General features: G+C 37.2%; 4 protein-coding genes and 1 non-coding gene across 8 annotated transcripts in view; 3 read left to right on the forward strand and 2 right to left on the reverse strand.

Moving 5' to 3' along the window:
- Positions 1 to 357: 357 nt before the first annotated feature.
- On the forward strand, positions 358 to 429 carry Trnat-cgu (transfer RNA threonine (anticodon CGU)). Its single transcript has one exon. It is a non-coding gene; the product is annotated as a tRNA-Thr (tRNA).
- A 425-nt stretch (positions 430 to 854) lies between these two features.
- Parp1 (Poly-(ADP-ribose) polymerase) lies at positions 855 to 5,020 on the forward strand. The gene is made up of 5 exons (XM_070663573.1): positions 855 to 1,144; positions 1,609 to 1,750; positions 1,829 to 2,373; positions 2,492 to 2,697; positions 2,809 to 5,020. Exons 1-5 carry the CDS (start codon positions 1,031 to 1,033, stop codon positions 4,763 to 4,765), a joined length of 2,964 nt encoding a protein of 987 aa, XP_070519674.1. The 5' UTR covers positions 855 to 1,030; the 3' UTR covers positions 4,766 to 5,020.
- A 139-nt stretch (positions 5,021 to 5,159) lies between these two features.
- Positions 5,160 to 7,320, reverse strand: LOC139106645 (queuine tRNA-ribosyltransferase accessory subunit 2). 3 transcript variants are annotated; one of them, XM_070663580.1, is made up of 7 exons: positions 7,137 to 7,319; positions 6,668 to 6,810; positions 6,453 to 6,602; positions 5,904 to 6,368; positions 5,630 to 5,832; positions 5,391 to 5,516; positions 5,160 to 5,323 (listed from the first exon to the last, which is right to left on the reverse strand). In XM_070663580.1, exons 2-7 carry the CDS (start codon positions 6,782 to 6,784, stop codon positions 5,194 to 5,196), a joined length of 1,191 nt encoding a protein of 396 aa, XP_070519681.1. In that variant the 5' UTR covers positions 6,785 to 6,810; positions 7,137 to 7,319; the 3' UTR covers positions 5,160 to 5,193. The 3 variants fall into 3 exon arrangements, with proteins under 3 accessions (XP_070519681.1, XP_070519682.1, XP_070519679.1); XM_070663581.1 differs by lacking the exon at positions 6,668 to 6,810 and having other exon boundaries at positions 7,137 to 7,320; XM_070663578.1 differs by having other exon boundaries at positions 6,668 to 7,319.
- Positions 7,321 to 7,414: 94 nt separating this feature from the next.
- Positions 7,415 to 10,853, forward strand: LOC139106644 (uncharacterized). The gene is made up of 4 exons (XM_070663577.1): positions 7,415 to 7,884; positions 8,120 to 8,220; positions 8,541 to 9,527; positions 9,608 to 10,853. Exons 1-4 carry the CDS (start codon positions 7,783 to 7,785, stop codon positions 9,735 to 9,737), a joined length of 1,320 nt encoding a protein of 439 aa, XP_070519678.1. The 5' UTR covers positions 7,415 to 7,782; the 3' UTR covers positions 9,738 to 10,853.
- A 605-nt stretch (positions 10,854 to 11,458) lies between these two features.
- The window catches only part of If (integrin subunit alpha inflated), a 47,727-nt gene continuing 37,888 nt past the window's right edge, over positions 11,459 to 21,297 (reverse strand). The window contains exons 6-14 of one of the 2 annotated variants that reach the window (XM_070663571.1): positions 18,489 to 18,537; positions 18,121 to 18,198; positions 16,768 to 16,940; positions 16,451 to 16,689; positions 15,895 to 16,206; positions 15,517 to 15,820; positions 14,548 to 15,447; positions 12,271 to 14,451; positions 11,459 to 12,082 (exon numbers count right to left, since the gene is read on the reverse strand). In XM_070663571.1, coding sequence (XP_070519672.1) covers positions 11,990 to 12,082; positions 12,271 to 14,451; positions 14,548 to 15,447; positions 15,517 to 15,820; positions 15,895 to 16,206; positions 16,451 to 16,689; positions 16,768 to 16,940; positions 18,121 to 18,198; positions 18,489 to 18,537 — 4,329 coding nt within the window. In that variant the 3' untranslated portion in view covers positions 11,459 to 11,989. The remainder of the gene's footprint in view (positions 12,083 to 12,270; positions 14,452 to 14,547; positions 15,448 to 15,516; positions 15,821 to 15,894; positions 16,207 to 16,450; positions 16,690 to 16,767; positions 16,941 to 18,120; positions 18,199 to 18,488; positions 18,538 to 21,297) is intronic. The other variant, XM_070663572.1, reaches the window with a different exon arrangement.

Here is a 21,297-nt window from a genome sequence, read left to right on the forward strand (position 1 = left end):
CTTACCCAATTTGTGAATTAATAATGATACCACGTTCGAACGTGGTTTGTAGTTTTAAATTATTCTTGTACATTAATAATATTTTTCATTGATGTAGAATACTTTTTACTTTAAAGCCCTAATTATTTGTACCTTAATTTTAATTATACATATATAAAAACGAACTGTGAAATTAAGAAAAATTATTCGCTTTCAAACGAACGCTTTCGAATGCGTAAGTAAACGCATGGAGCAACGTTTTAAAATATAATTTTACACGCTTTTGCAAGATTGTCTTTTGAATAATTATTTTTATAAAAACTTTTATTATCTTATCAAGAAAAGGTTTATGACTTTCTAAGGCAACAGTAATTTGAAGCCTCTTTAGCTCAGTGGTAGAGCACTGGTCTCGTAAACCAGGGGTCGTGAGTTCAAACCTCACAGGAGGCAGTTTAATTTTTTTATACTTTTATTTTTTAATTTACGAATAATGATTCCCTTCACGGGATACTTGGTTGGCTTGAGTCTATACTTCGTACGTAACTAATAATATAAATCGATGCAAAATCTAAGAATCTAAAAACAGTTAGAAACTAAAATATCGATACTAATGAAGCTACAAATGCTGGATAAAAAAAACCAGAGAATTCACGAACGAGATAAAAGAGTGAGCAACAGTCAGAAGATTAGATAATTAACGAAGATACAAGTTGAATTTTGTTATTTCAATTGAAACGACAGCCACGAAGCAGAAGTGTCTGGACTAGCTTGGTCTTATGGATTGTAGTGTTTTATATATCTAGTGACTTTACATATTGCCAGTTGCTGGCGCCAAATTCGACGCCATAATTCGCCATATTGCCGGTTACCGGTGTGCCATACGTTGTCAGTGTGTTGAGCGAGCGGCGTCGTTTTTTTTTTCGTTATCTATTTTCGCGGTAAAAGACTCGCAAAAAATTGGCAAAAACTGCTGTTAATATTCTGATTAGGGTAGGAAATATTCAACATACAAAAAGAGTTTTCACGGCGAGGGTGACTAACATTTAGCGAGATGAGCGACAATCTTCCGTATCTGGCAGAATACGCAAAAAGCGACCGGTCCAAGTGCCAATTATGCAAGGAACCCATTAGCAAGCTAAGCCTGAGGCTCGCCGCTGTCGTTCAGGTACCGAGTTTTATGACGCGGAATACTGCGCAAATAAATTTGCACCCAAGCATCCGTCGCGATCATCTCGCGACGCCGAAAATGCACGTGATATCCGTTGACACCCGGCGTTATCGTTAATAAACTAATGATTCTGGGCTATGATAACGCACCCGATGGTGTCATTTCGACTACCTGCGTAACCCACGCGATGCTATCGCTATCACGATGCATATTCCGTTATTCAGATGTTTGCATGCACTATTTTCTTTGTTTCTTTTTGTTCAGGCCAAGTTGGAAAAATATATGTAAATAATGCCTTCTAATGTTTTTCTTAAAAACGAACGTGTTTTTTGCAGGTTTCACATTCACATGTTTTTATTCGTTATTGCCCTATGCTTGTTAAAAAAAAAAAAATGTTATTAAATATTTAGTCCCATTTTAACTGTACTTTTGACTTTTTTTTATGCTTATGACATTTTTAGAGTCCTGTTCATGATGGAAAAATACCGAAATGGTATCATTTTAAATGCTTTTTCGTGAAACAAAAGCCAAAGTCCACTAATGATATTGCTCACTTCGATGAAATTCGCAATAAAGACCAAGATGCAATTCGTGAGAAACTTGGTTAGTGTATGACTTAATAAAGAACTATAAATTTATTTATTTTACTACCTTACTTATTTCTTATACTTTTACATGTAGAGAAAATTCAAAGCGTTCCTGCTCCAGCAAAGGGGAAAAAAAGAACAAAGGGTAAAGCTTCTGAAGCTTCTGGAGGTTCTGGAGACTTCAGAGTGGAATATGCCAAGTCCAGTAAATCTACATGCAGAGGATGCGAGGAAAAGATAATAAAGGGTGAAACAAGAATATCAAAGAAAGATTATGAGAGTGATGAAGCTAGAAGATATGGTGGTTTAGACAGATGGCATCATGTGGAATGCTTTACAAAACTAAGGGCAGAGCTAGGATATTTTGGAAGTGGAGATCAGCTTTCAGGCGCTTTACAGCTTTCAAAGGAGGATCTTGCAAGTCTTAAAAAGTCGTTACCGAAAATGAATGAGAATGATGTACCACCACCTCCTAAAAAAGTTAAGAAAGAACCAGAAGATGTAGAGGAGGAAAAATTAATGAAAAAGCAAAATGAAGAACTGTTTGCTATAAAGGATCAAATAACGAAACTTGATAAAAATATAATGATTGAAATATTGGAAAAAAATCGTCAAGAAATTCCATCTGGCGTTTCAAATGCAAGTACTTTATATAATATATATTTATATTCTAACCTCTAATCAGTTTTTTTTTTATCTGCTTATTATAATTTTTAGACATATTTATTATATTACTTTATGTGAATTTTATTTCTAGATCGTAAATCTCTTATCTGATATACTGTATTTTGGAACTTTACAACCATGTCCAAAATGCAAAGGACAGCTCATATATAATTCTGGTTTGGGTTACAAATGCACTGGTGATGTAACAGAATGGACTAAATGCGAATACATTACACAAGATCCAAAAAGAAAAAAATGCGAAATACCAAGTGACATAAAGAAAAATTTTCCAATTAAGTAAGATTTCTTATCGAACTTAATTAAACGAATTAATTCTACGTATTTATTTTAATATTATTAAAAAAATGTGACAAAGATGATTTATTAATATTCGCTATTTGTTTTTAGGTCGTACAAATCCAAGGTACAAAAACGAGTATTTAAAATAACTGTGCCATCGTCATCGACATCTGTTAAAAAAGAGGAAGATGAAACAGATGGACCAAAAGTACAAGGAAAATCGCGGCCTTTGAAGAACATGCAATTTGTCATATTAGGTCGTACCAAAAAAGATAAAGAAGAATTGAAAAAAGAAATTCTATTGTTAGGCGGTACTGTTACGACAAAACTTCATCAAGATTTAGCTGCCGTGATTTCGAATCAGAATGAAGTTGAGAAGATGAATAAAAGAATGGAAGATGTCAAGTCATACGATATTCAAGTAATAACGGAAGATTTTGTAGAAGAAGCAAAAGAGTACAGTGACGCTCCCATTATGCTTCTGAAAAAGAAAACCATTTCTAGCTGGGGTGGCGATATTAATGCCAGACTTTCTAACGTTATTGCAAAATCTAATGCTTCTAAGAGTAAGAGCAAATTTGAGAAATCAGTTTCTGGTAAAATAAAAGTAAAGGTAAAAGGAGGTGGAGCTGTTGATCCCAACAGCGGCTTAGAAAATGTAGCTCACATTTATCAAAAAGGCAAAGACAAGTACACCGTAACATTAGGTTTAACGGATATACAATCAGGAAAAAACAGCTTTTACAAATTGCAAATTTTGAAACATGATAATAAAGAACAGTATCACTTATTCAGAAGTTGGGGTCGAATTGGTACGAGCATTGGCGGTGAAAAATTAGATAAACAGTCTTTAAACGAGTGCATACAACAGTTCGAGTCATTATATAAGGATAAAACGGGTAATTTATGGCAGAATAGAGACCATTTTGTGAAACAGCCGGATTTAATGTATCCGATGGATTTAGATCATGGAGATCAAGAAGTTGCTTCTCTAGATTCTGACATCAAGAGTAATTTACAGAAACCAATTCAGGACTTGTTACGTCTCATTTTCGACGTAGCCGAGATGAAAAAAGTTATGTTGGAATTCGAGATAGATATGGACAAGATGCCGCTCGGAAAATTGTCTAAGAAGCAAATTGAAAAAGCTTACGCCGTTTTAACGGAATTACAAGAGATACTAAAAAAGAGTAACACAGATCGTACTACATTGATCGACGCTTCTAATAGATTTTATACTCTGATACCACATAATTTTGGAGTTTCTGGCCCGAAAATTCTCGAAACGTCAGAGGAGATTAAAATCAAATGTGATATGTTGGATGCGTTGCTTGAAATGGAGATTGCATACAATCTTTTATCTGACAAGACCAACGACAAAGAGAACCCGCTCGACGGCCATTACAAACAGTTAAAGACCGACATCGAGGTATTAGACAAGACCAGCGAAGACTTTAAGACGATTGAGAAATATGTTCAAAATACTCACGCAGCCACTCACACGCAGTACGATCTTGAAATCGAGGAAGTGTTCGTTATTAAACGACAAGGGGAAGAACAGCGATTTAAACCCTTCAAGAAACTGCCTAACAGAAAGTTGCTATGGCATGGATCCAGAACTACAAATTATGCGGGAATATTGTCGCAAGGTTTGCGCATTGCACCACCGGAAGCCCCTGTTACCGGGTACATGTTCGGCAAGGGTATATATTTCGCCGACATGGTGTCGAAGTCCGCGAATTACTGTTGCACACACAGCAACAATCCAACAGGTTTATTGATGCTTTGCGAAGTTGCCCTGGGTAATATGTACGAGAGATATCAAGCAGACTACATCGAGAAGCTACCGAAAGGAAAACATTCGACATTCGGTCGTGGGCAGACTCAACCCGACCCACAAGACGTTCACAAGACCAAGGATGGCGTTGAAGTGCCCTATGGCAAGGGAGTGCCTACTAAACTTGACAAAACTTCGGCATTATTATATAATGAGTATATTGTATACGATGTAGCTCAGGTAAAAGTAAAATATTTGATAAAAATGAATTTCAAATACAAGTACTAAGATATAAAGGAAAAAAAAAAAAATATTTAAATTCACGATATAATAAAGTTTTTTAATTTTAACTACTTAATAAAAATATCGTTATCAGTTCTAGCGAATGATTTTATAATATTACAGGTGTTAATTTCATTAAATTGTTCTATTTTTCATAATCGTTTGAAATATGTGTTTTGTTGTTTGTTCCCACGAGTTAAGTAATAATTGCTACCTCGAATATTAACTGTAAGATTATATAATAAATTTTGTCATAAAATATTAATTTTTTTATTAACCCAGTAACAGATAACAGTGCAACTTAATTTTGTGTGAAGTGCAGAATGTTTTTTTGGAATTGATTTTAAATGAACTATTTTCCACTAAGTTTTAGTAGTTTCTCTTGCAATTATCTCGATCGATCGATATAATAAAGAATTTATTTAAAATAGTATTTATACAGTATTGGTTTCAAAATTAGCAGCATATTTTAGACGGATTTTTTTTTTTAATTCACTGAATGTTCCATTTTTTATACTATCGCGAATAATACTAAAGAATTGAAGATAGGAATGGGTATTGTGTCTGAAAACATAATTAATTGTTAATATGCATACACACGAGATTAATTAAATGATTTATACATACATACATCATTAATAATACTGAAACAAGCATTTCCTTGGTATGATACAAATGATGAAGATATGCTCTTGAATGATTTTGACATGCAAGACATTTGCATTCGTTACAAATAGAAGAAAAGTCATCCGCGTATCTATAAAAAAAAGTAGATATAAAAATTATATTTTTAGAATATTGTTACGCCCGCAGTATACGCGTAATAATATTCTTACGACATATTTCAAATATGTTTTATTTCTGTCTTACCTTTTTTCTGCTACTGATATTGCATATTGATTATTTTTACAAGCGTCATGTTCGCACAAAAAAGTCAAAGCCTGTAATTGTTCGGTAACAATGTATGGATAAGATGAATCAAATACATCTACTCCTAATTCAATTAGATCGAGTACGGTAACTGGATTCCAACAGCCCATAGATACTCTTATTTTATCAGCAGGCAACAAATTCTACAAAATATTACATCGTATTATTTTAAATCGTGAGTTGCATTCATTTTTAAATAAAACTTTTTACTTACAATGGTATGTTGTACTACTTGTTTAATTTGTTCTGATGCAACATTCTGTACGCTTGGTCCATTATTATGTAATCCATCTATTACAAATCCTGCTAAAGGCTTATCTTTTAAATAACTTATGGATTCTTCTCTAGCTTGTAAATTATAACCACCTTCTATCGATCCTAATATTCCCTTTGATTTTAAAGTATCCGAGTTCAGATGAATATCTAAACACTGTTCTAGTAAAGTTTTACTTCGATGTACTGCTTTTGACATTCTTTTCGCGCTACTATTAATATTTGTATCTCCATCACATAAAGCAACGTATAGATCCGGCTTATAAGCTTGTACAAATTCCATATATTTCTTAGCCGAAACAACAATTCTTCCTGTTCTGGTCCAGATAGAAATGGAATCTAACTGCTGAAAGCCAGAAGTGGTGGTACAAGCAGGATCATGTATTGATAAAAAATTTATATATTCCTGTAACAAAGTATTTTTTCTAATTATTAGTATAGTAAAAATGCTCCAGTAATTAATACTCCAGTAATATTGTGTTTGCCATACCTTCATACTGACAAAATCAGCAAAGGAAATGTCTAATTCTTTAATTACATCTGTCATTAATACACTTGAGGAAAGGGAAACAGACAGAATTTGTTCCTTTGTTGTTACATTTTTAAAGATATCCTTTGTCAAATGTGGTACACTACCATTCTGCAAAAATTATATTGAGGTAAGCAATAATTACATGTAAATTATAGAAAGAATTTTTCTCATACCTTTGTATAAATCAGCAGTAAAGGTGTTTCGAAGGAAACGTTTGGTAATCGTTCAAATCCATTTAATGTACCAATTCGTGCAGCACAACGTGTTATAGAGTCGGTGAAAAATTTCATTCTTAATTTTATTATAATTTTTATTCCTTTAAAATACCAAAACAGAATATTCTACGTTGCGTAATAAATTAAAAAAAAATTTATCTTTTTTATTTAATCTTTTTCATTTAATTAAATAACGACCATTATTTGATAAGATATTATGTACAAATTAATGTTATTTAGGGTGCGTTCGGGGAGTCACTACCAACGCTACAGCTGTTTTACCACGCAATCGTAAATAAGACTATTTTTCTAAACGGCTGAACAGAATGGAAAAACCTTCTCCAAGATTAAAGTACGCACGCTTATGAATCCCGGAAAGGTCAGTTTGATATAAAATATGCGACAAAATTATTTTTTATGTGCTCACCTACGAAACATTTATTTACTGCATAGGTTATATCGCTTAGTACGATTGTACGATACCGACTATAGCCGCAAAAAAAGAGAGTCAAGAATATATGTCTGCTCTCTTCTTACAACTCGTCGATGTTGCCGAGAAGCGGATCTGCGATAACTGCCGGCGACAGACAGTGTATAACTCTGGCCTTTTCTTCTATCCGACGGCAGCCGAAGCGCTGGCTTCACACGGACGAGCCTCTGCATGTGCACGCATGGAAGCCACGATTCCGAGTTGGACTCTCTGATTGTAGGTCGTGCGGCAGCGGTTCTCAAATCATCGAGGTTACCGGCGTCGTTGCCGTGGCCGAGGAACTTCGTTGCACTGACTTGACAACACAAATAAATTGTTATTATTGACAGAGTGATAATGTAAGCTGGAAATCGACGGTGCGTTTCTGTGCGTATTCGTGGGCGCGTTTGGCCGGTGAGCGCCGCAACCCCGAGCGTCGGTCCTGTCGAGAGATCGCCGAGTTTTCGCGCTGGAATTTATTCAGCAAAGGCGATATTTTTTCAGTTAAATTCGTCGTCGCAGGGGGATACAGGTTATGTGAGCTTCGCGAGTGAGTGAGTGAGCTCGTCCACCCTCCCGCTCGACGCGAGCTACCCTCGTAATAATGGGCCAGGGTACGGAGACGTGCGCGGACCGACCCACGGAGGTCAGCGTCATCAGATTCGTCTCGCGAAATCGCACTATCGAGGAAATCGCACCGAAAAAGGTGATGTTCGTGACAAAGCCATTGCTCGCCTGAGGTCGATGACCCGTAATCCAAAACAAATAGTAGAGTAAACGAGAGTGGATTTTATGCCGCAAATATTAATTTCTCCTTTTACCTTTGATGAATTTATATAACTCTGTCAGAAGCCGCTTTGTGTATTTGTTTATTAAAATATTTTAATCAGCCTAAAAACATTTATTAAAGTTTTATTAATTGAATAATTTCTGGTTTGTAGGAGATATACACTTGCAAACAACGTGGTTGTGGTAAGGTGTTCACTAATCAAGATGAATATAAGACACATGAGGCATTAGAGGCTTTGAAAATTCGATTTATGTGAGTATTGAAAGATATTTAGTAGCGTTATTAAAATTAAAATTTTTTTTTTTTTTTAATATTGTACAAGTTAAACCTTATTACATTTAATGTTATAATAAATGGTGGCACACAATCCTAGTTGCTATGTAATGATAAAAGTTTATTAATATTTAATTTTAGTAATATTTTTATTAATAATATAATTTCAAATTTATTACTATTATTGTGACTGTGATTGTACACCGATCTCCTTTCATATTAGTAATTTGTAAAAGAACTCAAAACCTGTTTTTTGTTATAAATAAAATAAATTTTTTTTTTTTTACAATTTTGTACAGTTGTCGCGAACCTGGTTGTGGAGAAGAATTGTCAGACCCAGGTAGCATGTGGCGACATTATCAAGAATGTCACAACAATGAAATAAATGTCTTCGTTTGTCCATATACTAATTGTGGATCTTTGCAATCTACTAGTGGTAATCTTGAGGAGCATATTGAGAGTTGTCATAGACAACCACCTACACTGCCAACAGAGCCTGAGATTATTTGTTTTGAGGGCCCTGAAAATGCAATAGATGCCGAAGATGTCATGCAAAAGACTGACGAGGGATGTTACGAAAAACTGCCAAATGAAAACTTTACCATAAAGGAAGAATATGGAAATAAGGAAGAGAGTTGTCCTATTAGAAATGAAACTAAAATTCAGGTGAAAAGCGAATTTGGCCATGAACAGAAGATTACGACTGTTACAAACAACGAAGACTATTCGAATAACGAGTCTTTGAATGGTATTAACAAGTTTTCTAACGGTGAAAATCTGCTTATAATTAAAGATAATTTCTTACGAAAATACGATACTGGAACACCAAAGTGCGAGGAGATCCTTCAGGTGGAATGCACGCAGGATAAAAATAATATCGTTTATATAAATAACGATGTAACCATTACAAAAAATCTGAAAACGGAGATATGCAATTTGAACGTGCGAAGTCAGGAGCATAGAATAGATTTAGGAAATATGGAACGAGTCTTTCGAAGTGGTCTCGAGCGTGAGAATTCTTTAAAAATTGAAGAGAGCTCGATAGAAACAAATAGCAATTGTTCGGATGACGAGGAATATACCCCAAAGAAGCAACGTATGTCTAGGTACAAACAGGAAGCATATAAATGCGACGTCAACGGTTGCGGAAAGAAGTACAAATACATATCGCATTATCGTCATCATCAAGACAGTCATAAATTAGTCACGAATACAATTAATTCCAATACTGGTAAGCAAATGCCAAAGGTAAAACAGGGGAAAGCATCCACTGTCAGTTTTTTCATGTAAGTAAATAGATATAGTTATACTTACGTTTTGTGGGTATACTGTAGCTTTTCTATAAACCCAACTATTTAATGTCTAGATGCAAAACGCCTGGATGTGGTGCACAGGTAAACAACGTAACTGGCCTATGGAAGCATTATCAGGACAATCATGCCAATTCCAAGCCACCAGTTGTACAAACTACTAAGAACAATGACGTATTTCAGTAAAATAATTTGCGAATCGATTTTAATGTTACACTCGTTGCAAATCGCGCGCACGCATAGCGCAAATAATTATAAGCTGACATTTCAGAGGCAAGGTACCGAAATGCGAGGTAAAGCTGACAATTGTTGTACAAATGTTTCGATCAAGTTCACTCCGATAATTCCACAGAGCGACACGAACGGAAAGACTGGCAATGGGAGTAGCATCCGTTTTGCCATTGTGTTATAAAAGGACGCTATTACCCAGTAGAGAAATTTTAAGACTGAATTTAAAGCCAAGCATAATATTATAATTTGAACGTCTGCTCCGAGAACGGTAACGATCGCACTCATAATTCTAATAAATAAAGGAAATTTTTCGAAATTCTAATCTCGCGAAGAGGATGCCTCATTTGCGATGTGAAGCAACGAGAAATTATGGTTATTCGGAGTATTTTACAGAGATTATTATATAGCCAATTTTACTCGACTAAATCGCTTTAAGCTTACGTGTTTGGTCTGTAATTGAACATTGTTAACTATGATCGATTCTTCTAGTAGCTGTAAGTGATACGGGCTTTTTAGAATACTCTGACGTCAGTAAATATTGTTGGTATCTAAGAGAACTCGTCAAGTAATTTGGTGTATGTTGTGGAGAAACGAACTAGCAGCAGCTGAAAAATTAAAAAGATAATTAATAGAGAATTCAGTCCAGAAGTATACAAATATCATTCTATAATGAATATAAATTTCTCTTGTCGCTATAAGAGGCTAAATCCATTGCAGCGATCCGCACTTGTAATAACGAAACTCTCTGTACTGATTTTTACTATTTTATATTATGTCGTTTTTATGTAACTTATATTCCTTTGATATATATATGTCGATATTTACTATACCGGTGTATATACGTATACACATATACATAGTTGTTATATATATACATATGATATATATATATCATAGCAACGTAAGTATTGTATAGCATTTTTATTTGTATGTCTGTATGTTCGAAAATAAAGTGCAATATTAGAAACATATGTAGAATATCGTCAATTTAGGTTTTATCCGATACTTCTTCAAAATAGCATATAATCAATTGGAAAACTTATTCGATGTAACGCTTCTCTTTTCCAGGTATATTTAATATTATATTTAATATTATATTGGGGACACAATATTAATACATACAAAATAATGTTAATTTCATTATTTGTATATATAATTTTTTTTTTATATTATATCTTAAAGTTATATGTACAAATCAGTCCTAATTTTCTATACAAAATACAGATTCTTTCTAATGAAATATTATTGCGTTAAACCACTTTTTGTGGATCGTTTTAGTAACGTAAATTAATAATTTACAGATTGTACACACATTCCACCTTGCGCGTGTGACGACGCATCCACGCTTTGTTACAGCGTTCAAGCATACGGTTACGGTATTATGTTTATTACATAAAAGATTAATAAATAATTGATAATTTTCATGCAATATTTTAGAACCGCTCTTCAGGAAAATTTTGTCCCCTTTCAAAGGGGAAGGTTCGAAATATATGAAATGATTTATACTATTCGAGATCCGACCATTAAATGCTTTTATAAAAAGGATCTTAAAGGAAAATGATCTATAACGTTTTCGGCACCGTATTGACTAAGAAAACTATCGGTGAAATACGAAATTATTTTAGAGTTTGTGTTGATTGAACACGGATAAAAAAATAATTAGTTGTATTCTATTATTAAAAAAAAAAAAATTAAAAAAACAGCGAAAGCGACGAGGCACGTATCAAGGCGTTCTACCGTGATTGACGGTATACAAAAATAACATTATACATATATTACGTATATATACACAAAGATACGATTCGTCGAAGAATGTCGAAATATTCGTTCGTATCTGCCGACTGCACGCGCGGCTTAAATAATTATAAGTAATAAAAAAAAAAAGGTCTCCTGACTAGAAACTTGTGTGTCGAGCTGCAGGAGCTGGAAGGAGTATTCAGCGGCAGTATACGAGTGACGAATCGATCATCACTCAAAACCAACGTTTCCAGTGCATCTCAGTAGATGCTTGTCTGGTCTGAACGCAGAATAAGGCACTGTTGAACGCTAATGAGATTCGGCAAAAGTCGAAACTGTGTTCGAAACTATATATATGTAATGCAACGCACGATTTTTCGATTGTTCGAAAACCAAGGCGTTTTTTTTTTCTGATTTAATTGAGTAGCCGAATTTTAATTCATCTACGATTGGCATAGTGGTGATTCCTTTTAATGATCTTCGCCTTGTTGAAAATGACCGTTTCGGTTTAGCGGCTGTCTTTCTGGAGCGTCGGAGGGTCTATTTCTTTTGAAGAAGCCACACTGTAAATAATAAAATAAGTTAAGTATTATTAATCTCTCCTAATTCAATTCTTTAATTCATTATTGTTAATATTGATGAATTTGTACAAGAAAATAAATTTAAATATTATTCGGAGAAATGTTTCTTGCATGAAAAATTTAGAACAGTGCTATTTGCAATATTTCTAAACTACAGTTTGTGTACTAACTTTATAAAGCAGATAAATGAGCAGCAAAAGGATTATCATTCCTGCACAGGCCGACAGAACCACCACCCAAATTGGAATTATATCTGGAGCAGAAGGTGCAGCACTCGGTTCGACGTTCGTCGTAATTTCATCACTTCTAATGACTTGTTCGGCAGGCGTACCGATAAATGGTTGTCTCGTAACCCGTGCCACTAATTTTGTCGATACTTTTACTTTTTCTTGAAGAGCTACTTCCTTCAAAGTTTTAGCGTCCACACGATATCTCGCACTGATCCAAACTTCTTGGTCTTTTTTTAATGGACCCAACACACATCGTAACATAACGCATTTTGCAGAATCACATGGTTGTACTGGTATCTGCGGCTTGGGATCACTTTCTTGGTAATAATCATCATCCTCGAACATAGTTGGAATGTCGCCTGTCTCGACGTCTCGTCGATGTCTATGGATCCGCTCAAATTTTTTAAACTCCTCGACATTAACTACATCACTTTCGCGTCTATATCTTGAGCTTGAATCCGGTTTATTAGTAGGAAATTCGTCGTTAAATCGTTCTTGATTTCTTCCATAAATTCTGGTGTTAGTCGTTCTTTCTTCTGTTCGTCTCTCTTCATGTACACGAGTATTATACCTGCTTTCGTAACTTCCGTCTGAAGTTGTACCGAGACTCGACGATTCCTCTTGCCAGGATTGACTATAACTTTTTTTACCTTGACCATCAGCGTTACTATCTTGATAGCCGTGCGGACCACGCAAAGTGTAGGTTCTTTCCTCAGTATGTGTAAAAGAACCTTGAAGTGGAAATCTGCGGCCATCTTTTAAGATAATGTAACCCTTGCCATCCGGAGCAATAAATAGCTGACCTTCTATCCCGAGAAAACGACTTTCGCGAGGCTCCGTGGATTCCGAGATGTAGCTCTGCCCACCATAACGATCTTGAAGAGGAAACATAGAGCCATCCTGGAATTCTATGTATTCTTTCCTGTCAGCGGATGTCCTGAATCTCGCTTTGAACCGAACATATTGTTGTCCTTGTTTATTGTATAATTGATAACCCGTTGCATCTTTCGATAATGTACCGAATATTCGTTCTAATTCTTGCGTAGAACTGACATTGTGCAAACTAAATTCTCGACTTCCAATCGTTTCTTCGCGATCACCAGTAATAAAATCATTTTCCGCGGTTTGATGGTGACTGCCCGTAGTCGCATAGCGCCTCTCCTCGTCGTAATTATATCTATGTTCCCTCTCTTCTTGTAGGCGTTTTTCTTGTTGCTGTCTTCGACGTTCCTCTTCTTGTCTACGTCTTTCTAACTCCTCCCGATGACGCTGCAAAGCGAGAATACGTTCTTGTTCCTGTTGACGTTGTATTAAAAGCGCTTCTTCTTGCAGTTTCCTCTGTCGAGTTTCCTCTTCTTGTTTTATCCGAAATTCTTCTTGCCGTATACGAGTTTCTTCTTCTTGCCGTATACGAGTTTCTTCTTCTTGCCGTATACGAGTTTCCTCTTCTTGCCGTATACGAGCTTCTTGTTCTTGCCGCAAACGTATCTCTTCCTGCTGCCTTAACAGTTCTTGATTTCGCCTCTCGTTCTCAGTCATAATTAAATCGTATTTTTCCGAAGGTGGAATCGTATGTCTTTGTGCTTCACTGCTTTCTTCCCAACGACTTTCCACTTTAACAGATTGATTCATGCGTGTTCCATAGGGCTGTTTGAGATCGGGTAATTTTGAGCCAAAAAAGGTCTCTTCAGACCCACGAAATCCTCCGCCTAAAGTAGAATCGTAATTACCGCTCGATTCCGCATCAAGTATAACGCCACCGCGATGATTGCCGGATGATTCACGGCTACCGCTTGAGCTAGTGCCGGAAGAGTTATGTGTATACGTTGTAGTGAGTACTTCGGGTTTCTCTCCTGTTGGATTTAGTTGAATTCTTTTAGTTTCGGAAGTACTGGAAGAAGAGGAGGAGGAGATAGACGATGATGATAATGCAGAATGCCGTGACTTCTGAATATTCGAACTATCGCCACTATTAATCTCCGTCTCTTCTTTTTGATTCATTTTGTTATGATCTATCTCAAAGCCTCTTTGAACATTAATTGTTCTGCCTGATTGCGACTCATCCAGAATCACCCCAGAATAATCGGGATAACTTAGATGCACTTTTTTACGCTGGTCCAACTGTAATACATTATTATGATTTATATATTGTTATAAATATATTATTTATAATGTAAAAAATATATATGCATGCATAAATTTTCAAATTATACATACCTTCAAACTCAGATAATTTGCATTGGCGGATTCGCAAGCGATCGGTCCTGCAGTCTCTGGTTGTTCCAACAAATACATTAATATCTTTTCGGATAAAGTCTCAGCAGGCCATATAAGAAATGCCTCTGCCTCAACGATATCCGATGGACCTTGATTACGAATCGTATAATTGTGCGTTACTGCTGGTCCTAATTCGAGTTCCGTTGTAACGTTCACAGTAGTATAATTATCGGGATTATAATAAAGATCCTTAGGTTTACTCTCACCGTCGACACGTAAATCTGTCTCTATCCAAATTGGTAGTGTTAAATACTTATCGTTATCACGCGTAGTGTCAGAATTTTCAGGATTTGTGGTATTGACATGCATATAAAACTCGTAAACAGGTTTCATCCCGTGAGATGTTACTGGCTGAAGTAATACTTTAAATTTCACCAACTTTCCTTGTGGCAGTGGATTTCCAATATCACAACGTAAAGTATTATTGTTTGATTGTTTAGGCGCGGAACAGTGAACAGGAATTTCTAATGTTTCGATACGTTCGATTTTGATATAATCGATGCCAGCCGGTAGTTTTAGATTGTATGTCGCTTCGAATGCGTCCTCGCCTACATTTTGAACCAAGATTTCGAGTTCTAATCTCTTGCCAGATCCTAACAAATATTTCTTAACGTTGGATGATACGCTGAGTTGTAAGTTGGGTATACAGATATTGTCAGAACCGCAATTCTTTCTGATAGAAAGAGTATCTTTCCTGGAAGTCGTTGCACCGAGAACTGGTCTTAATGGCATTCTGGGATCACGCCGACGATTATCCGGGATCCGTTCTTCCTCAAGGCTCATACGCATTTCGGCGTCTAACGATGTTAGCTTGTCGCGAATGTTAGGAGTTATGTACACCTTTAACAATGTCAAAATTGTAAATCCTGGAAGAAGAAAATGTATATAATATTAATATTTTTCACTTACCTGAACCGTGCGACAAAATTGGCGATCGCGTTCGACTGTGATCGTATGATTCATAGTGTTTCTGCCCTCCAACTCCAGGAAAAACAATCTCGAATTTTTCGTTTTTTTCACATCGAGAACATATTGTATGTTGAAATTATGCCTCATAAGGACACCCTCTCCCGTGTATTTGAAGCAAGCTCTAAGCGGCAAGCATGTAACTCTAGTGCTGTCTGAAAGTGTACAGTTTCTATTGTCCAAGGAAATCAACTTAGATTCGGAGTCGAAGACTACGTAAGAGTCCATCTTGATTACTGGTCGCGATCTGAAAAATGCACATAATTAAATTTAAAAACTTGATGTAACCTTAACTTAAAGATTAATAGAGATTATTAAAACCTGAAGAACATCGCTGTTCCCGACTCGTATGCGCCGACTACGAGGTCTGGATAGACGTTGCCGTCGAGATCAAGGCCGCCGGCCACAGAAAATCCAAAGGTCTGCACTGGATTATCCAAATCTTCTGCATGGATTACCTGGGAATATTTCTCCAGTACTCCGGTCCGTGAGCCGTGATAGATGTAAACGGCGCCGCGACCATTTGGACCACCGTAGGGCGCGCCGACGACGAAGTCACCGTAACCGTCACGGTCGATGTCTCCCAGAGAAGCCAGCGACAGGCCAAAACGTCCGCGGTTGCTTTCGCCGTCTCTGGATAATGATGAGCTTTTATCATCGTAGTTTAACAAACTTGCGCGACGCAGGGCTCGTTTAACCCTTCGGGCCGGAGTAATAAACTTGCGGTAATATTCCGCTTTACGGAAAAATTTTTTATTACATTTGTATATAATTATAATTATAATTGTACATAATATTAAAAAGTATAATATAATCCTTTCCTCTTTTATCTTTTCGTTCAAACATTAAAAAACGTATAAGAAAGTAATTTCATTACCTGGTATCAAATTTACGAAATTTCTCCGTACTGTGGCCTTGATAAATAATATAAATTCTTCCTGTTTCGATGGTCATTTCCGGATTATCTGGAACAGTGTACATGGGCGCACCGACTATCAGATCATCCAAACCGTCTCCATCTATATCACCGGCAGCCACAGCGTAGCCAAAATAAGCACCCATTTGTTCGCCAGTAAGATTTCGAGGGTTCGTCATGTTCGATGTAAAAAGTATGACCTGCAATTATATATTTCAACATCAGCCTGCTTTCGCAGTGGCAAAGCATACATTGTAAAACGATACTCTTTTACGCACCTTGCCTAGAAGATCGGAACCGCGCGGAACGCCAACTGCGGTACCACTGTCTCCATTCCCAGCAAAATCTCCTGTCGCGACTGAATAACCCATATAACTATCGTCCTCCTTTGCGGGACCTTCTTTGGTGAACATGATTTTCTGGCCATTCAAAGGCTGCGAAAACGCTTGTCCTACAAAACGATTTCGTAATGTTAATAAAAGAGATATCCGAGAAAACGATAATAAGAATGCAAGTGTTTTCGTGACTGCGACTTTAGTTGAAGATCTCTGAAAGGCTGTGTCGGCCTTCGTTGCAGTCAGAAAATATCTCGCACAAAATAAAGCTTCACAAAATCTTGTATTACATAAAAATACACGCTGTGGTCGTGCAAAAATTGACCGACTTGAATTTTTTTTTTTTTAGACGAAGGATACTGCGGCATTTAACCAAACAGCTGTAGATAAATTGTCGAAACAAATTATTTTTCAAGAAATTAATTTACAAGAAAAAAAAGAAAAATTACACACGTATACTTATATATGTATAAATGTACATATGTATATTAATATTTAATTTTATTTTCTAAGATTTTGTGAAAACAACATATTATATAAATATAGGATTGACAAGCTTTTCTATTATTAATCTAGCATTTGTCTCGCTATTAATATCAAGCTATCGTCACTATGTATAGCAACGTTGGCGCAAACTCTCGAGCCGATTAAGGGTATTATAGCTTTCTAGTTGGCTCCGTATTACCACGGCTCTTGCTGCATCTGTAGCTTGCTGAAGCTGTAAGAAGCGGGCCCGCACCTGTTAGAAATGACTCACTTATTTGGCAGTAATTAAAAAGAAACGAGACATACATCACGTTAATCGTTGCAATTATAGCTGACCTTTAACTCGAAAGCACGAGGCACAGAAACGGATTTTAATTTCATAAAAATTTCCAATTAATTAAATTCGTAATAACGTTACAAAATATTAGACACAGATTGTGAATCATCTCAAAATCATAAAGCACGATTTAATAACAAGCGTTAAGCGTAAGGACAAACGGTTGGAATTACTGCCAAGCAAGTGTAAAGGGGGTGGAAAATACTCTCGTGTTACTCGATACCTGCCTCCGAGGACGTTTTCCTGCGATTAATGTGAATTATTTTATTACTGCCGGCTTTCACTTTAATTTTTTTGCACTCTCGGAAAAAAGCCGACAAGCAACACGTTGTTAATTTGGCACGTAATAAGTCATCAATACGAGAGAATGGTAGCTTATTAGAAATGAGAGGGGGGGGGTGGTGGTTCAGGGCCACAGAGTGAGGGTGGAGGGTATTTTAATTACGGGGGGCGCCTGCAAGTGTTCGCGATACCTGATGCTTCGGCTTCGGTGATTAACATCGTCGCCACGAACTTGAACCTCATGGCGGTGGCGATCGAGTATATCTGACCTGCAATTTTTTAAAGGAAATTTCCCACTGAATTATTAGTGAGATCTAAGAGCTCTTTCTTTCTTTCTTTCTTTCTTTCTTTCTTTCTCTCTAATCGCTCTAATTAACATTTGCTCCTTCGTTCTCGTTCAGTCGCATCACTCCGTGGATCACATAATTTTAATAAAAAAAAAAAGAAAAAAAAATAGTAATAATAATAGGTTCAAGGCTTAAAAATCAGATTCATTATTGTCTTAGAGATTACGATTGATCATTATCTTATAGACGAAAAATTTGGTAAGAAATCTTACCTTGCCAGTAATAACTGCCTGGCGCTCCTATGAATAGTTTCTCGCCATTCTGAAACAAAGAAAAAAAAGTAATCGTCAGCGAAACCTTTTACTTCACTCATCGCAGAAATAAAAATGAAAATGAGATATTTCCTTTTCGGACGAGAAATATCCGAATGTGTAAAGATGTCGAATTGTGAAAACGGGCTGACGGTAGTAAATGTGATAAGTACACGCACCAAGGGACATTTGCGCGGCATCGCGCGGCATACGGTATGCATTATTTATGACTGTAATATGTAATGGAACCAACCGCGCTTTTGTTACCCAACATATGTCTTGTGAATTAAATGTCTGCGAACCCGCAGTAATTCGCGGTACAAAGACTTCTCCGCGGTACGCATCGCAGCGTGCTCTTTTGCGTCCGTACAAATTATTAATCGCAACAGTGCGCGGCCGATACGCGACAATAGGAGCGCCAACGTCGTGACTTAAACGTTCGCCAAAACGCATAACTCACACCCGATGCCTGGCGGTCTCCGAGCGGAGGCGTGGAAAAATCGATGTACTGTTTCAACGTATCCGCGAAAGGCGAGAAGAACGAGCCCGCGGAACGGAAAACGAACACGGGGCGGCACAGCCCCGTGTAATAAAACAGGAATTTCCACTCGCATCGCCTCCGAGTCTACGCATTCGTCGCATTTATTCTCGTTTGTTTCCCGGAACGAGAATGTATCCCCCACGGGAGGAGAAGTTATTAAAGTAACACTCTTCGCGAGATAGAGAAACCATCTCGAGAGTCTCGCATACGGCACCGCGCGCGTCCCGCGATGTGAAGCCTCCGCGTTGAATCGGTACGTGAGAACTCGAGTGGGGCTCTCGAAATTGTCGACGTGCTCGATGCTGTTGACCCTTTTGCGCCCCGTCACTCCCATGCAACGTATCGAAGGTACTTGTACAGTTAGCACTTACGAAACGGATACTATATTCGACAGTCCGTTGAATCAAATGTGAAATCATGGGAGCCCGCCCACTCGGGGAGAGTTACATTTACACGAAGAATTCCTCCGCGCCGCTGATTGTCGAAAATAGTGAGAAATTTTAGAAAAAAAAAAAAATCTCTGAGACGCTCGTAAGATTCGATGTCGAACGTTGCAAAAAAAAAAAAAAAAAACCCGAGTTCCCAATTAATTTCTTCTTTTCTTAGGTTCGTGTTTGCAATTATTGTGGCAGCTTCCGTGTGCATAGCCCTACGAGAATAACTAGTTGGAGTTTGTGCGTAGTGTCGAGGTCGCGACCCATCATACTCGGCCGTGCATTGCCGATGCGTTTTACGTTTTACGTATTGTAACGGTGTACTCCCACGCACCCGACTAACGGTGGTGTCGAAGTAATGAAGATTACGGCTCGCATACATATTAATCGACAGTCGACATGAATGATCGTGAGAGAAGCTGAATTCGCGAATACGTTCAGCGACAAGATCATGCAATATGAATGACAGAGGATTGAAAATAGAATGGGAAATGTTGACTACTTTTGCGCGACTATATATTTTCAGATCGCATAACGCAGCTTCCGCCGTCAAAAAGCTTAAATATATGTATATTTCTACGTTGTAATAAATTTTTTTTTTTTTTTTTAAACTAGATGAAATTATGTGCCAGGGATAGCGTTAGTGATAAAGTGCGTGGAGAACATTTCTTGTCGCGGCCTGTTTCGTTCGCCGGTTAATGCAAGTTTTCAGTGTCGTTCATTTATTTAATTGTATTATTATATATATTTGTATTAATATATATTTCTTTCAGGAGAATGATGTGGAATGTATAAAAAATTTTTAACCACACCGGTTGTATTAAAAAAAAAATATTAAAAGTACGTACAACCGACAGTTCGCAGTCTGTTTAAGTGAGACGGGAAAGATTTGCTGCATTCCACATAAAAAAATTTTTACGCGAAATGTTATCGACGCGGGAGATAGACTTGTTTTAAAAATATATTTATCGAGGATCCGTGCGAATAGCGACCAGATCAAAGTGTTAACCGCGCGACAATGTCGTTACGCTCTCTTAAGATGATGCACCCACGCGTTCGCCTACACGGAGGATCCTCTGCTGCGGGGAAGTAAGATACAATTTCTACAGATCGCAGAAGAAAAGGAGAGACGCGTTAATGTGAGCAGGGAAGAAGAAACGCGGACGAAATCGTGTAATACGAGATTCTATTTTTTACGCAGCGACGCACTTCCTTTCGCGACACGCGATACCTCGCAATTGCAGTGAACAGCGTCCGTTGTCGGGGGATTATCGAATTAAGAGTCAAAGCTGTTTTGCGTACGGACTATAAAATCGTGTTATTATTTTCTGTAACTTTAGACATAGGAGTTAATGAGATTACGGGGGAAAAAGAAGTAATATTAAAATATAAGAACGTATTAATAACAGCGGTAAAAAAAGACAAAAAAAAAAAAATTAAAGAAAGGTTTTCTTGCAATCAAATAATAAAAAGAACTTTGGTGGCGTAGTCGAGAGGTCTTCTTCTTAAAGGGAGTTTTCGAGGAGTCGCGGTAGAAAGCGAGCGGACGGTGGCGAAGAAGCGCGCGCGCTTGACGAGAAAAAGAGCGTGTCTAGTTTCGTTTTACTCTGCTTATCGTGAGAAACGGCGGCCGTTTATAAGACAATGCAACCGCAAGAGCAGAGAGACGACCTCGCCGACGCGTAGGTGGCCTTCTTGCGGCGTCGCCCAACGGTGAACACGAACGTGGTGACAGAACGAAATGTCCGAGCCTTAAATGGCCGTCTGAAATTCTCCTGTTGTTTGCCTCTTCGTA

The sequence above is a fragment of the Cardiocondyla obscurior genome, linkage group LG11 (assembly GCF_019399895.1).
Source record: "Cardiocondyla obscurior isolate alpha-2009 linkage group LG11, Cobs3.1, whole genome shotgun sequence".
NCBI lineage: Eukaryota > Metazoa > Arthropoda > Insecta > Hymenoptera > Formicidae > Cardiocondyla > Cardiocondyla obscurior.